Source organism: Panthera leo, chromosome D1 (assembly GCF_018350215.1).
Source record: "Panthera leo isolate Ple1 chromosome D1, P.leo_Ple1_pat1.1, whole genome shotgun sequence".
Taxonomy (NCBI): Eukaryota; Metazoa; Chordata; class Mammalia; order Carnivora; family Felidae; genus Panthera; species Panthera leo.
The window spans coordinates 18,408,661-18,425,205 of NC_056688.1; the positions used below are offsets into that span (position 1 = coordinate 18,408,661).

Here is a 16,545-nt window from a genome sequence, read left to right on the forward strand (position 1 = left end):
TTTGCTTTCCCACTAACTACATGTGAGAGTTCCTATTGTTCCACATCCTTATCATCACTCAGTATTTTCAATTTCTTATTTCTGTTTTGTTTTTGTTCTGTTTTTTGTTTTATTTAATTTTAGCCATTCTAATAGATGTATAGTGGTATCTCATTGTAGTTTTAATTTGCATTTCCCTAATGACCAATGATGTTGAGCATATTCTTAGGAGCTTCTTTGCCATCCAGATACCTTCTTTGGTGAAATGTCTGTTAAAATCTTTTGCCCCTTTTCGTAGTAGGTTTTTTGTTTTCTTATTATTGGATTTTGAGAGTTCTTTATATACACCAGATATACATCCCTTGCCAGATGTGTGTTTGGTACATTTTTTTCTCTCAGTCTGGCTTCTCATTGCATTCCTCAAATACTTTTTTCAAAACCAGTAAAGAAAATTTTGAAGACATTCAACTCACTGTTCTTTTTTCCTTTTATTGATCATGATTTTGGTGTGATATCTAAGAAATTTTTGACTAACCCAAGATCACAGAGATTATCATGTATGTTTTCTAGACATGTTACAAGTTTTAAGTTTTACATTTAAGCTTTTGATTCATTTGAGCTAATTTTTGTATATGGTGTAGAATATGAATTTTTTTGTTTTGCTGAAACTTTGGCATATGAGTGTCAATTGTTCTAGCAGTGGTTATTGACAAGACTATCCCTTCTCTATTGAATTGATTTTATACTTGTGTTGAAAATCAGTCAACCATATGGGTAGACTCTACTCCTGGATTCTCTGTTCTTTTCTATTAATCTATGTGTCTGTCCTTTTTGGTAGTATCCCATTGTCTTGATTCCTGTCACTTTATAGTCTTGAAATTCAGGTCATGTTGGTCCTCCAACTTTGATCTTCTTTTCAAAGTATTGTGGCTATGTTAGTTCCTTTGCTTTTTCATATAAATATTAGGGGGGCGCCTGGGTGGCGCAGTCGGTTAAGCGTCCGACTTCAGCCAGGTCACGATCTCGCGGTCCGTGAGTTCGAGCCCCGCGTCAGGCTCTGGGCTGATGGCTCGGAGCCTGGAGCCTGTTTCCGATTCTGTGTCTCCCTCTCTCTCTGCCCCTCCCCCGTTCATGCTCTGTCTCTCTCTGTCCCAAAAATAAATAAAAAACGTTGAAAAAAAAATTAAAAAAAAAAAAATAAATATTAGGATAAGCTTGTTGAATTCTAGGGAAAAAAAATTCTTCTGGGATTTTGACTGTGGTTGTGTGGAATCTTGCAGGACAATTTGAATAGGATTGACATCTTAATAATATTGAGTCTTCCTGTTCATGAACCAGTATATTTCTCCGTGTATGTAAGTCTTATTTGATTTCTTTCAGAAATTGGTGTTTTGTATTTTTCCACATATAGATCCTGCTCATATTTTGTTACACTTATACATAAGGATTTCATGTGTTTTAGTCCTGTTAAAAATAGTATTTTTTATGTTCAATTTTCAATTGTTCATTGCTAGATGTAGAAATACGTGTGATTTTTGTATATTGACTTTGTATTCTACAACGTTGCTAAACTTATTCTAGTAGTTCTTTTATTTAGAATTATTGTAGTAGATTTATTGTAGACAATCATGTTACCTATGAAGTACAGTGTGTATTTTCTTTTCCAATCTATATAACTTTTTAAAATTTTCTTTTTCTATTTCTTATTCTTTTTCTGCATCTGCTGAAAAATTTATACAGTTTTTCTCAGTCTGTTCATATAGTGACTTATATTGGCTGATTTTTTAAAATGTTTAACTAGGCTTAAATTCCCAGGATAAATCTCACTTGGTTATAATGATTATCTCCTTTTTATGTTGGTGGATTTCATTTGCTAATATTTTGTTGATGATTTTTTGCATCTGTTCATGAGGGATATTGATTTTTAATTGTCTTTTCTTATAATGTCTTTGTCTCATTTAATATTGGGATAGCACTTGCCTCATAAAATGAATTTGTGAGTTATCTCTCCTCTTCTCTAAAAGAGTTTGTGTGGCATTAGTATTATTTCTTTCTTAAATATTTTGTAGAATTTTGTCAGTGAAGCCATCTGTGCCTGGTGTTCTTTGCTGGGAGCTTTAACTATGATTTAATTTATTTAAGAGATATAACTTGATTCAAGTTATATCCTTCTTGAATGAGCTTTGGTAGTTTGTGTCTTTGAAGAAATTAACCCATTTCATCTTAGTTATTGAATTTATGGGCATAAAGCTGTTCATAATACTCACTTATTATAAACCTTTAAGGTCTGTAGTGTCTGTAGTGATGTTCCTTTGTTCAATCCTGATACTGATATCTTCTTTTCTTGATCAATTTGGCTAGAGGTTTCTCAAATTTGCTCCCCTTAAGATCCAGATTTGAGTTTTATTGGTTTTCTTTTTTCCCCCTGCATTCTATTTCACTGATTTCTGCTAATATCTTTATAATAATTCCTTTCTTCTAGCTTTGGGCTTAATTTGATCATCTTTTTCTAGCTTCGTAAGGTAAAAGCTTATGTCATTGATTTGAGACCTTTCTTTTTTTCTCTTATAAACATTTAATTATATAAATTTTCTTCTAAGCACTGTGTTAACTACATTCTATACATTTTCATATATTGTATTTTCATTTTCATTGAAGTCAGATATTTTTTAATTTCTCTTGTGACTTTCCTTTTCTTACACATAGGTTATTTACAGGTGTGTTGTGTATCTTCCAAATACTTGGGGATTTTTCAGCTATCTTTCTGTTAATGATTTCTAGTTTAATTTCATTGCAGTAAGATAACATACTTTGTATTATTCTGATTCTTTTTAATTAATTGAGATATATTTTTGGCATAGAATATGGTCTGTTTTGGTCAGTACTCCACATGTACTAGAAAAAAATGTGTGTTCTAATGTTGTTGGGAAGTATGTTTTATAAATGTCAGGTCAAGTTTTTAGTAGTATTCATGTCTTTTATGTTTTTAATGATATTCTGTCTGTTTATTCTATCAATTATTGAGAAAGGAGTGTTGTAGTCTCCAACTGTAATTGTGGATTTGTTTTTTTGTACCTTCACTTCTGTCCGTTTTTGCTTCATTATCTTGAAGCTGCATTGTTAGGTACATACACACTGAAGATTGTTATGTCTCCCTGTTTGAGTTTACCTCTCCCTATCTAATGGTTTTGCAGTTGTCTCTAACTAGCTTCCCAGCCTCCGGTCCCATGGTAATTGTAGTTAGTACCTGTCTAGTCACCTAGGCAGCAGGTGATTTGATTCAATTCCTGGTGCCAGAGCTGTCTTTTTCATTCTTTTATCTAGACCCTTTGCTCTAAAGAGCATTGGATCTGTAGCAGTTTTTTGCATTCTTATTTTCTGTTCAGCCTTACATCCCTCCAACTCTACCCCTGCTTCATGCAGTGAACCTGGCTTGAGTTCCTCTCTCTCCCATAGAGTACTTTTACTCTCCTTTGACTAACAGGACTTTAGCTCCTGACCGCCACCACCTGCTTTGGGTTTGGGATCCAGTGGTTCTGTGGTTTACTTGTGTGCTTTGCATTTCTTTTCTGTGTCTGGTCATAGAAATGTCTATTATTTCTGAGGCTAGGCTGCCTTCTTGGAATTCAACCTTTCATATTTTATCCATTTTAAATCTCTATTTTTGGGGCAGAAGTATATTAAAATGTGAATTTATGGAGTCATTTTGATCAAAGTCCTAATCATGTTGATAAATGTAGATCAAAATAATTCTTTTAACTGCTGTATCATATTCTATTGTATGGATAGGCCACACTCTGTTTATCCAATCACTAAGTTATTTGACAGCACTTGAGTTTAATAGTGAGTTGAAACAAATTCTATGACTTAAGCCTTGATGAAATGTACTTAGTATGAAAAATACTAAGTTCAGCTCAAGTACTTTGCCATGTGTGAGAGGTAAGGGTAAATAATCCTAGAGGTAGGTAGAATACAGAAGCTTGAAGAAGACCAGTGAGAAAACCTCTGTGGCTTACACTAAGTAAGAGAATGAGATCTGACATGGAAGATCATAAAGAGAAAAGGGAAGAGCTTCCAGGAAGGAATCTTGAGAACTACCTGAGTGTAGATGGTCGAAAGGAACGAGAACCCCTAAAAAGAGATTGAAAAGCGGCATTTGAAATACGGAAAGGAGAAGAGAATTTCCAGAACAGTATTACTCTAGCAAACCATAAAAGTGGTGAGAATTAAGACAGAATGACAGTCTGAGAACAAGACCTGAGTGCTATCTTCCACCCTTCCGTCAGAGCTATTAGACCTTGGGTTCACAAACTGCCCCAATTACTGTATCTGTAAAATGCATACTAGAAGATCTCTAAGATCCTTTTTGTGTCTAACATGCGATGTTTGTGTGTTTAATAAATAGAATATCAGTGACCTTGAGAAGACTGTTTTAGTGGTGTGTGAAAGCTCAGTTGTAGAATTGAGATTTCTACATATGCCATGATGTGATACCATATCAAAATGAGAGACAGCATAGTATAGCAAGAGAGATTAAATGCCAGCAATCAGATGTTTGGAATTTACTTTGAGTCCATAATGCCTTAGGAAACAGAGTAAACTAAATTAATGTATTTCTTCTAGTTATTAAGTGATTTGGTTAAACCAAGCAAACCATCAGAGATTTTTCATGTATTCTATGTCACATTTCCTTAAAGAGAGGATTAGGGATTTATTTTAGAGTAAGATAGCTTTATTGAAAATAAAGATTCCAGGGGCACCTGGGTGGCTCAGTCAGTTAAGCGTCTGACTCGTGATTTCGGTTCAGGTTATGATCTCACACGTTTGTAGGATCAAGCCCCGCTTTGGCCTCTCCACTGATGGCCTGGGCCTGCTTGGGATTCTCTCTCTCTGCCCTTCCCCAACGTCTCTCTTCCTCTCTCTCTCTCTCAAAATAAATAAACATTTTTAAAAAAGAACTCCTGAACAGAAGTATAGTATATATTACATTTTAGCATTTGATTATTACAGTACACCCTTGTCAATAATATCTTTCAAGGTGGGTTTATGGCATTTTGCCCACTTCAGAAGTGAGACTTATAATGTACTGATTGATTGAGAATATTAATATAAATTGAGATTATTTGTTTTGAAGAATACTTAGTCATCAGAAACCATTTACCTCTTAAGACTATAGCTGTGGGGCCAGTGCTGAGAAAAGCTCAGATAATACCAAGTTCGCAGCTGTAGGTCAGTTTGGATGGACTGTTGAATAGTGAATAAAATACCTGAACTGGAAGACTAGGAAGAAACTGGGATCTGAAATTTACTGGGCATTTTGTAAGATCACGATTTTTTTTATATTTACTGATTTTTTTCCCTGCTTAAAGAGAATCCAAAATAAGAAAATGGGGATTAAACATATTCTCTTAAAATCATACTTGTTACATATGTAACCTTTAGGGGAGCATATTTAGGATGTGTACTGAGTCACAACTCTGATACTTTTCCTTCATTTTTATAGAATAAAGAGTGAATGTGTTAGAGCCCATATCAAAACTTCCATCCATGTGCAAAAGTCTAAATTTTAAGAGTTAAACAAGTGGGAAGGCAGGTGCAGAAGTGGTAATGTTGATGGCAAAAAATAAGTTTGGAAGGTTATAAAGCAACCAGATAATGAAGGGCCTTTTATAGTCACTCAGTTTTCTATTGCTGCTGTAACAATTTACCCTAAACTTAGTGGCTTAAAACAACATCTGTTTGTTATGTCACAGTATCTGTGCGTCAGAGGTGTGGGCATGGTGTGGCCTAACCGGCTTCTCTGCTTAGCATCTCACAGGCCAAAATCAAGGGGTTAGCAGGGCTGTGTTTGTTGTTGGGAGCTCTGGAGAAGAATCCCCTTTCAGGCTCATTCAGGATGGTGGCGGAATTATGTTCCTTCTCATCCTTTACACGTGGCCACCTTCATCTTCAAGCCAGCCGTGGTATATCAGGTTCTCTCGTGCTTGGAATCTCTCTTGATTTCCTCTTCTGCTGCTGCCTGGAGAAAGTTTGCTGCTTTTAACAGCTCATATGATTAGCTTAGGTCCAGTGAGTGAATCTCTCTGTCTTACGGTCAACAGTACCATATGACATAATATAATCTTGAGAATAGCACTCAAGGGGATGAAGATTGTGGGGGCCAAAATTGTGCCTTCCACAATCACAATAAAGAGTTCAGGCTTTTTTCTTAAGGGCTTTATGTGATTTTCAGTAGAGGAGTGATGTGGTCACGTTTGTGTTTTATAACAATCGCTTTGGCTGTAACGTAGACAAGAGTCAGTTTGGGGCCACCGTGAAGTTATGGGAAACCTTTTGAAGGAGTGTCGTTTGAGATTCAGTTATAGGTAACAGAAATCATGCTAGCTATGTTCAGAAGAAAGGGACTTAAAACAGGGAATAAAGTGCTTACAAACATTTTGGAGATGGCTGCGTCCCTAGGATTACCTTTAGAATGTTGCCACAGACTGGCCCCCCAATGGCACTGCTGCCTCTGGTGGAGTCAGACAAGGAGAAGCTCACAAAACTGCTGTCCCTGGTGGTGGATCACAGCACCTTAGCTGATCTGGGGATCAGCAAACTGCTGCCAGGGATGTTGACCCTGGGAATGCAGGGAATGCAGGGAATTGCCATTTGGTAATAGGGAGCCTGTGCCCAAACTGTTCTCATAGCATCTGCTAGATCCATGATCTGTGTCTCCAGGACTGTTGAGTGTAACTGATAGAAACTGAAGCTCACCTGCAAAGATATGTGGGAAATGGAGTTTTTAGCTTTCCAGTCTTGGCAATCCAGGAGGAAGGCATTCCAGAGGAGGTTGAAGCACATGCTGAGAAAGCTCGTCCACAGAAAGCTCTAGCAATCCAGGTTATTAATGATAATGGCTTGAATTTACAAGGCAAGTGGGCAAGAGAGATGCAGATAGATTCGTGAAACGTTTAGGAGTAGGATTGATAGATCATGGCAATTGATGGAATGGGGGTTGGGGGGAGGCGGGGAGGGATAGGAAGGAATCAGGATGACTGTCCAGTTACTGGCTAGGATGAGTAGGTAGTTTCTGGTGCCATTTACTGACATAAGAAAGACCGAAAGAAAGATGGTTAGCAGTGACAATGGATTATTTCTGGATTTTGAGAAAACTGTAGGACCTTAGAATGTCCTAATTTATAGGTCATTTAACTGGTAGATAGACTTGGCCTGTTGTGGCAAGTAGGCTAGTTTCTGCCTGTGGGTCATACTTTTGTGTACAAATATGTTTATGGGTGAGATTAACTCAGTTGGCTCTAGTGTCAGGTATAAATAACTCTAAGATTATGTAATTATTATTTTAAGTTTTAGTTTTAATATTTAAATATGTTTAGAGCTTACTGCTAGCTATTTAATTTCATTGTTGAGCAGTGTTTTTCAGAAGAACTCACGGGTGCCCTATTCCCTGAGTTCTTCTTGTTATAGAATAATTGCCTCCTTTTTTTTTTTTTAATGTTATTTATTTATTTTTGAGAGAGGGAGAGAAAGAGAGAACAGGGGAGGGGCAGAGAGAGAATCCCAAGCAGGCTCTGTGCTGTCAGCGCAGAGCCCAACACGAGGCTTGAACTCGCAAACTGTGAGATCATGACCTGAACTGAAATCAAGAGTCAGATGCTTAACTGACCGAGCCTCCCAGGCGCCCCCAGAATAATTGCCTTTTAAGTGTATTTCTGAACAAAACTTGGCAAGGTATATTATCCCTGGGTCATGCTTTCTAATACATTTACTTGGTGAGCTTTGGCATTGTTTTGCTCCTCCATTTGTCTCATTTGCTCTGCAGTTTTTCTTTTCAGCTCATTCTGCTGTCCATCATTTGTCTTTGAGCTCGTGTTTTGTCATATTCATGCATTTATTAAGTTCCAGGCCACTTTCCTTTGATTATGTTTTCTTTCGGGTTGAGTCCTGCCTCTGCCTTTTACTTACTTTGTGTTTCTTTCTTTTCTACCTTTTGCTATGGGATGCATTTAGTTGCCATTTTGTGTCTTCTCACTTAGGCTTAAAAGTGGGCACCTCTCTCCAGACCATCTCTTTACTGAAACATAGTATAAGTAAACTCTCCTTGACCCCTTCACCATTGTTCCGTCCCTCCTAGGCAGAGTTTGGGAGTGAGAGTGAGGTATTACGATTCTACTTTTCTGTAGTCTGAAGGGAAAACATCTCTGGAGTTGGGTTTAGCTTTTATTTGGCCTCTTGGGTTCTGCTATCTTTTCTGAGATTTTGCTCAATTATCATAGCCTTGTTTCACTTGTTTGAAGTCATATATGAAGAGATGGGGGTCGGGAAAGATAACCTTGGAGTTTGAATCATTTCACTTTTTCAGTTTGGAGCCTGGGAAAATTTCAGGGCCTGGTAGTTTCGCTTTTTGTTTGTTTGAGCTTGTTTTGTTCTGTTCTGTCCTGTTTCCCTTTGCTAAGATCTTGACATGCCGACAGTGGGGTGTAGAGGCTTCTGGTCCCCGCGGTGTTTCCTCAGTCTTTCTCCTGGCTGGCTCCTCATCCCTTCAGCCCAATTTTCTGTAAATTGGGGAGTGTTAGCTCAGGATTTTCCTCTTTACTTTCTTTCTCCGTAATGGACTCTGAGGGTTGGGTTAGAATCTTTGCTAGCAGAACCACATAGTCTACGGCTGCGGTTCCTTTCTGAAGGGCTATCCCGGTAAGGTTACTCCCTCTCTTCTTTTGTTAGTTGTTGCTGGTGATATTCTTACCCTTTTAAAAAAAAAAATACCATTTTTGACACAAGTTCTAGGAGAGAAGATTCTGTAAACTGTCTCATCATACCACCATCTTTTCCAAGAAGTTCTACCTAGATTTCAAGTATTTATTTTCTAAAGGGTGTGTATGGTTTGACACTGTAAATTCCAGAATAGGAATGTAATGTTGACATTTTTTATTTGTATATAAACTTAGAATTCACAAAGTACTCACTCATCTATTATTTTATATAATTCTCTTGACTGTTTTATAAGGTAGGAAGGGCAGACTTTTTATCCCAGTTTTACTAATACGGAAACTGAGATCCAAAGGGATTGAGTCGGTAAGTCACATAGCTAATTATAAGATGGAGTCAGGACTCTGAAGTTAGATCTTCTGACTGCAAAGCAAGTACTATTTTACCATAACCTGTTACTCCCTTTGATGAAAATGATTACCTCCATCCCTAATCACAGGCGTCTGCCTCTGTCTTTAATGTTCCTACCAACCTATAACATTGATGTAACTGAGTTAAAGCCAGAAGGAGGAACGGGGAGGTGGGGGAATAATCTTACGTGACCATTGTACTTTGATCGTGAATTAACGTCAGTGTCTTGGTTATAATAAAGCCGATATCAGGTTTTTTCATCATTTTTTCCTTCCCTGATTTGTAGGAACTGCTCAGCTTCCTCAGTAAAATCAGACCCAGATTCTCTAAGGCTGGCAGTAGAGACAGGATCTTCCACATAGGAAACTTGACTTTGTGGGCCCTGCTCTCACCTCTGTAACTCACCTTCCTCGTAGCATCTTTTGCCATTTCTTCCCACCTTGATCAAGGAACTTCTATTCCTCATTTGCCATTTGCCACTTGCCACTTTTTCACGAGAATGTATTCTGGAGTCTTCCACAAGTTCCTTGTACTGCAGCCAACGAGACCAGGCTGGAACATTCAAACAAGGCATCACTGAAAAAGCTAGATTAATAGCTCACATACAACTCGACTGTTGTTGTTGTTTGTAAGTCATCTTCTCTGGTGGCGAGAAGCCAGCCTGCTTCCACCTTCCCATCTGTTACCAAGGAACATGTGCTTAGATGTCTGCCCTTTTTGATGATGCGTCCAAGTAAGCAAGTTTTACAGAGTGGTTAGACATCGCTCTGAAATTCCGGGAGTGTCTACTTTTCTCGGTTCTCCTTTCCTCTGTAAGTCTATCCGTAAATAATGATTAACAGCAGGCATGCTGACCATCTTTAGGACAGACTCTTCTATCCACAACCATGTGGTTTTACTGTAGCCTCAAGAGGGCAACCGTATCAGATCACAGATGACGCAAATAATTTGTCAGGTAGCTCCATGGAGATCATGTTAGAATAGGGTGGTGGCAGTGCAGTTTACCCGTAGTTCTGAAAAAGTCTGTGGTCCATGTGCTAGCGGCTTGAGCTGACACTGTCTTTTTATCCTTCTAGGTATCATGAACTGATTACAAAATATGGGAAGTTGGAGCCTTTGGCAGAAGTGGACCTAAGACCCCAGAGCAGCGCGAAAGTAGAAGTCCACTTCAACGATCAGGTGGAAGAAATGAGCATTCGTCTGGACCAAACAGTTGCAGAACTAAAGAAACAATTAAAAACTCTAGTGCAGTTACCCACGAGCAACATGCTTCTCTACTATTTTGACCACGAAGCACCCTTTGGCCCAGAGGAAATGAAGTACAGCTCTCGCGCATTGCATTCTTTTGGCATTAGGGATGGAGATAAAATTTATGTGGAATCCAAAACAAAATAACCTCTACGAGCCTTGTAAAAACACATACATAAGGACTTCTTGCAGGGCATTTGTTCCCAATGGTTTTCTTTAGGAGGGAGAAGGTTGTTTTCGTTTCGTTTTGTTTTGTTTTGTTTCAGTTTCAGGGGGGTTTTGTATATTTTTCCCCCTAGGATGGGTAGGGGACTGTTTTTGGTATTTTCTACCACAGATTTCTTCAGCTCAGCCAGCAGAATTGGCCACATCTCCAGTCCGCCCGCCCTCCCTCACGAAAGATGACCAGGAAGCCGCCGTGTCCGTACCGTGTTCACTGGGACGTGTCTGCCGCGTGGTCGTCCCGACCGCTTCGGGGTACTTGTGGAAAGAGCACGAACAGTGTGTCCCCCGCAGGAGGGTAACTTGACTATTTAAATCCGGAGCAGGGATCTTTCCAGGAAGGGCCAGCATTTCTCTCCCCCCGTTCTTCCGCGTTCCCTCGTTCTCCCTCCTTTCCTCTTGTGGTTCAGTTTTTCACTTTGACTAGCGTCAGCCCCTGTTTACCTAGTAGCTTCATTCTGGCTATAAGTAACTTCTCATTTCTCAGTGTGGGCGGGGTTTTTTCTTCATTTCTCCCTTTTGAAACGGTTTCGTGTTTTAAGCATTTTTCAACCTGATCCTGATCTCAGGTACTCAGCACCTATAACTCTGTTAGGATCTGGAAGAGGAGCAGACGGAGAGTTAAAACTCCAGGAAAACTTCCTGTTCGGCAGCACAGGCAGAGCAGCCTGGTCTCTGTGTGTAGCAGTGTCCACGTGGGTGTTCGCACACACTGTATCAACCCTCACGTCCATAGTATGAAATATGTCGCATTCCCGAGCATTCCCCAGTTCGAATGTATTTCCTCATATCTAGCTATCTTTTTCCTGACCTTAAACTACTGGGACCAGAGGCCTGACTTTAGGAAGGACCCAAAAAAGTAATGGATGTACGTGCCAGGAGAGGTGAGAATTAGCTAACAGACGATCTGTGGCGTGTGTGAGGGAGCATCGCAGGAGAAAAGTCAGGTCGTACAGGAGAAAGAGAGTGTCGTGGCTTTCCTGCCTGTGTCGTCATTTGAAGTCCTTGCTCTTGCACTTTGCGTCAAAAGTGGGGAATTTTAATCAAAGGGAGTTTTGATTCCCAGTTCTTCCCTGGGATTTTGTGACGTCGTAATTGAACAGTTCTTTTTGTTTTACGTTTCAACTTAGTCGCCCCTACTGAAGAACAACTCTGCCTAATCTATGAGTAAAGTCTAAGTGTCAAAACTCCAGAATTGCCTCCAAGTCATATTTTTTGCAGAAGCATATTTAAAGCACTTTTCTTGAAAAGCTGGTTCCTCGCCTGCTCTGAAATCTTTGTGTTTGTTCTTGTAGTCCTTTGTTAATCAGTGTACTCCCTTTCTTTAATGTATGTCTTTCTTGGTCCACCATGTTTACACTTGGGAGACTTGAGGAAGGCTTAGCATAACTAAGGGCAGGAGATGCGCACATAAAAAAGAAGGTATGTTCTTTTTCGAAGAATGTAATCATTATCTGATTACATTTGACTTTTTGACCTTTGTTATAGGATTCCACCGCTCCTACAAATTCTTTAATTTCGTAAGAAATTTTTAGATGGCTCTTATAAAATCCTTCACATCTGCAGAGTTGTGACTCTTATTGCTACTTTAAATTTTTTTCCTATGCCATAACAGCAGATGTTTATTCTCTTAATGCACTTCAGGTTCAGTGTCTGTAAAGCCTCTGACCCAGGCCTACTGAGTCAAATCTACGTTCACTGTAACATTAAAGGTGGAAACCAAAGGGTTTGAGAAAGATGAATGAAGCCCATCCTCCTGCTGCAAGACTCTTATCTTTCAAAATCAGAAGAATGAGCAATGGAGACCGGGGCTGGGTATAAACAAGAATAATTATTTTGCAGTCACATTTTCCTGACAGATTTTTGGAAGCGGGGAAAAAAGCGTGGCAACAGTGTCGTGAAGACAAAAACTGTGGGTGCTTTGTGTATGTGTGCATGAGTGCCGACGAGTTTGAAAGAGAAACCGTGTAATGGAGCCCATTGCTTTCGTCAGCCTGGGAGACAGATGCACTCTTATTTTTTGAGGTTCTATGACCCCTGACTGTCCCGCAGCAGAAGGCAGAGCAAACACTTCTGTTATGCTTTAATCATAAGTGGAATGGTCACAACTAATGAGCTATTTTATATATGACAAAGTTTTATGAAACGCTTTTTTACTATCAGAGACCTGTTCCTTCTGTTACGACAGAACACAGCGTCCGTCAACTGCAGGCATAATTCCCCCATTATACAGTTGCATGTCAGGGGAACTTCTCATCTAATGCAGTGGATGTGGGTATTTTTAGGGCCTTGTAATTGATGCTTTTAATAATTGCCGAATACTTTTTGATTGAGATGAAATCTATCACAATTCCTGGTCTTTTAGAGCTACAGAACAGAAGTAAAAGAGAGAAGCTATTTGAGCATGTGTACCTGTAGATTTATTTGGGGGGCTGAGCAAAGATGCTGCTTTTGAAATAAAATTGGTGCTGTGTAGACACTTGTAACCAAAATTATTTTTGTAACAGGCCGGAAAGGAGACAAGAGACCGTGGACCTTTGAGCCTAAATGTTATGCATAATTGATTGCTGCAGCTTATGTATTTTAATATTGACTTCCTCCATCCACATGCAGTGAGAGCATATTATTGGCATTTATGAGGCAAGATGCTGTCAGAGCCAGTGTTACAGATACGTTGCTGCAGGCGCAGTGTATAGGACATACCTGTCCTCAACTAGAAATTCTTTTCAGTTACGAAAAGGGAAAGGAAGCCAGATCAAAACCGAGGGGTCCTCCGTGCTCACACGTAGCTGCTGAGGCCACAACAGAGATCAGTTTTCTTTTTAATCGAATTGTTGAAATATCCCAGACTGCTTTAAAGGAGAAAAAAAGCTGAGCCCAGTGTCTTTCATTATTATAACATTTTCTATTGTTTCTGCCACCATATCCGTAAACACATAAGAAAGCAACGGAAATCCCACACCTTGTTTCTTTTAAGAGCTTTTGGTGGAAATAAGCCCGAAACATGAGCTACGTGTGACAGAGCCGAGTGTCATGATGCTATGTTTTAAAATTTTGTTCGCTTAACAAAATGAAACGTCACCAGATGTTTCAGCTGTGTTGCCGAGTAAGCAGTGCGCCAGCCAGAGGACCTTTGTTGCACAGGGATCTGACCCCCACTCAGGGCTCGCTGGTGATAGCTTTTACCAGTGCACGTGTGTGTGTGTGTGTGTGTGTGTGTGTGGTGTGTGTGTGTGTGTGTGTGTGTGTGTGTGTGTGTGTGTGTGTGTGTGTGACTTGACCTCTGCGAAGTGCTAGGCTCTAGGGCACATAAAACAGGAGTACAAAATAATAGATTGTTCTCAGCGATGCCACTGCTGTTTATGAATTTGATTTTTCCCTCCGTTTCATGTTAGCTTGAAGACACAAACAAACTGCGTTCAAGTACACCCAGAAGCTGTCTGTGTTACCAGATGTGTTGTGAACACTCTGTTTCTCATAGGTGCTTCCATAATATAACATGTCCATTGTAGTGACGGAGAGGGACGGGGCTCTCCCAGGCTCCTTCCTCACTTGCCAGTTGTCTCCTGCAGCTAATGGAAATATATATTTTATTTTAGAATATAATTTAAACATGAAGGTCTATTCTTTGCACTTTTTATTAATACATATATAGAGAGATAATCTTTAAAAAAATTAAAAATCCAAGTCTACTTTCTCTTTGTGTTCTGATTTTTTTTCTGGAGTTTGGGGTCAAGATACGTGTTCATTTCTATACAGCCCAAAATTGACATCACTGCTGTGGTGGAGTCCTCTGGGGAACTGGTGGAAGCTGGGAAGAATTTGACCATTTTAACAGATTTCATTGGGATTTTGCCAGTTGTAAATGGAAACCGCAAAAGAGAGATTCATAGGAAGTGTGTTTATACTTCTAACATGTTCTTGACACTCCCTCTTTATCCTTTTAAGGATAAAGACCTCCCTTGGAGATATTTGGCATCCTCTAAGAATGAAAACCTCATTTTGGTGCACGAAAAATTTACGACATTTTTTCAAGTGACGCTCTTTGCCTTTAGAAAATAATTTTCTGTAAGAATCAGGGTTTTGGACCCTTGAACCCTACCCACTTACCACTAATTTCTGGGTGAGCTGTAATGAGCTAACCTTATATCAAAGAATGAAGGCCCAAGAAGTGTGCTATATTTCTGTATTGAGAAGACGGAGTCCATTCGCTTCTCTCTCAGTGCCCCAGAAGCACGTGAGTACCGTGATCTGTTTAAATATTTCTACCTCTTTTTCAGATTTCAAAGAATATAATTTTACCTTCTTTGCTAAATGCTTTTTAAGGCAGTATTTATTGTGAGCTTCTCTGAGTATACTGGCAAAGGAGACCTATTTCAAGGCATCCAATACCCATTGGACTGAAAGACAGTGTGACCCCCACCAGTTCCCAGTTAGATGCACGTAAAACAAGAAGGTTAACCTTTGAAGTCAACGTTTCTCTTTCCAACCCTCCTCTGGAAAGGACGTTAGTTGTCTGTGGTCTCCAACTTAGAAGTTCAGAGCCCAAATTCGTCCACATAACTTTTGAAACCTATATATCATTTCATCTACTTTTAACCTTTTAATGTAACCAAGACTTAGGATCTGAGCTAATCCATGAACATATCATATTGTATCTCCTTAAGATACCATGAATTTCTGATTCCTTTCCTTCAAAAATTGGAGAATAACACTGGAAATCTTTAGCATTTTTTGTTTAACAGACATCTATTAAAATGCTCAAATACATGTATTTGCCTATATGTGTGAATATAATACACTTTGGGGATTCCTGTGCTAGCCTCCCACCTTACTCTGAACTAAAGACAGCAACACAACTGAGGTTTTTCTTACTGATACAATTTAGCATTATTCTGAGTCAGTGGCATTTTTACAACTTTTTATTTCTTTATTAGGTCACTGAAACAGTGACCTAAACAATACTTGGTCCTAACAGAGCCAACTAAAGAAAGGAAACCCATTTTTTAAATAGGTCAAACAAGAATTGCCACTAATTGAATGTTTTGTCTTACCCTTTTCTTCAATGTGGTTTAGACACCTGCATAATTTGCTTGCACTCTATTTGAAGGCACGGATATTACGAGGGGAGTAACAAACTCCTAACCCAGGAGGAAGGAGAGCCATACCTGGATAGAGTTGCGGGTTGTATGAATCATTGCCAGGGGTCCAGGCTTAGAATGTTTGTTTCTCACGTTTCTTCTAAACACTATAAATGAGCCATGATTATCAACCAGAACCCATTCTAGGTGCACTACCGTATCAAGCCCATTTGGTCTTCATGGCATCCCTGTGAGGTTAGCCCTGTTGCTGTCTCTATCTTCTCTTACTAGTGAAGAGGTGGAGGCACAGATAGGTTGAGTAACTTGCCAAAGGTCACACCGTTGGCTAATGGCAGCAAAGCCAGGATGCAAACCGGGGAATTTGGCTGTGGAATCCAGGCATTTGACAGCTGTTAGGTAGTACTTGCCGTTAAAGTTCTCCATAACCCTCCCCCCACTCCCCACCATGACACACACACACACACACACACACACCTCTTAACTGTTGTTCTTTATGTGTCATTAAAACGGTATGTACACACACACACACACACACACACACCCCTCTTCACTGTTGTTCTTTATGTGTCATTAAAACGTTATGTTCCTCAACATCCATTTGCTAAATTGATTTGCTCTATAACAAAATCACTGATGTGGCCGATGGCTCTAAATCCAAATTGGTATTTGTCCTCATGCCATTTCCAGAATCATGAGACTGCAGTTGATGTGTATCTATTGTCCTCCCTGCTCCTCTGAAATGCCACTTGGACGCTTGTGATGGGTGCTGTTGACAAGACCAAATGAACCAAATAATATGATGCAAGAAAACAGATATTCTGGCTTTTAACCTGAGAACATTCTAGAGCCTCAGAACTTTTATTCTGTAAACAAA

The 16,545-nt window shown here is 39.4% G+C and overlaps 1 protein-coding gene and 1 long non-coding RNA gene across 3 annotated transcripts in view; one reads left to right on the plus strand and one right to left on the minus strand.

The window, feature by feature from the left end:
• LOC122199493 (tubulin-specific chaperone cofactor E-like protein) overlaps window positions 1-16,545 on the plus strand; it is a 161,213-nt gene that overhangs the window by 62,321 nt on the left and 82,347 nt on the right. The window contains exon 9 of one of the 2 annotated variants that reach the window (XM_042904606.1): window positions 10,176-14,242. The exons of the other annotated variant lie outside the window; for it this stretch is intronic. Coding sequence (XP_042760540.1) covers window positions 10,176-10,494 — 319 coding nt within the window. The 3' untranslated portion in view covers window positions 10,495-14,242. Of the gene's footprint in view, window positions 1-10,175; window positions 14,243-16,545 lie in introns of those variants that run through there. 2 annotated transcript variants of the gene reach the window in all.
• LOC122199497 overlaps window positions 14,066-16,545 on the minus strand; it is a 32,973-nt gene continuing 30,493 nt past the window's right edge. The window contains exon 3 of the long non-coding RNA XR_006193539.1: window positions 14,066-14,141. This is a non-coding gene — a long non-coding RNA (uncharacterized LOC122199497). The remainder of the gene's footprint in view (window positions 14,142-16,545) is intronic.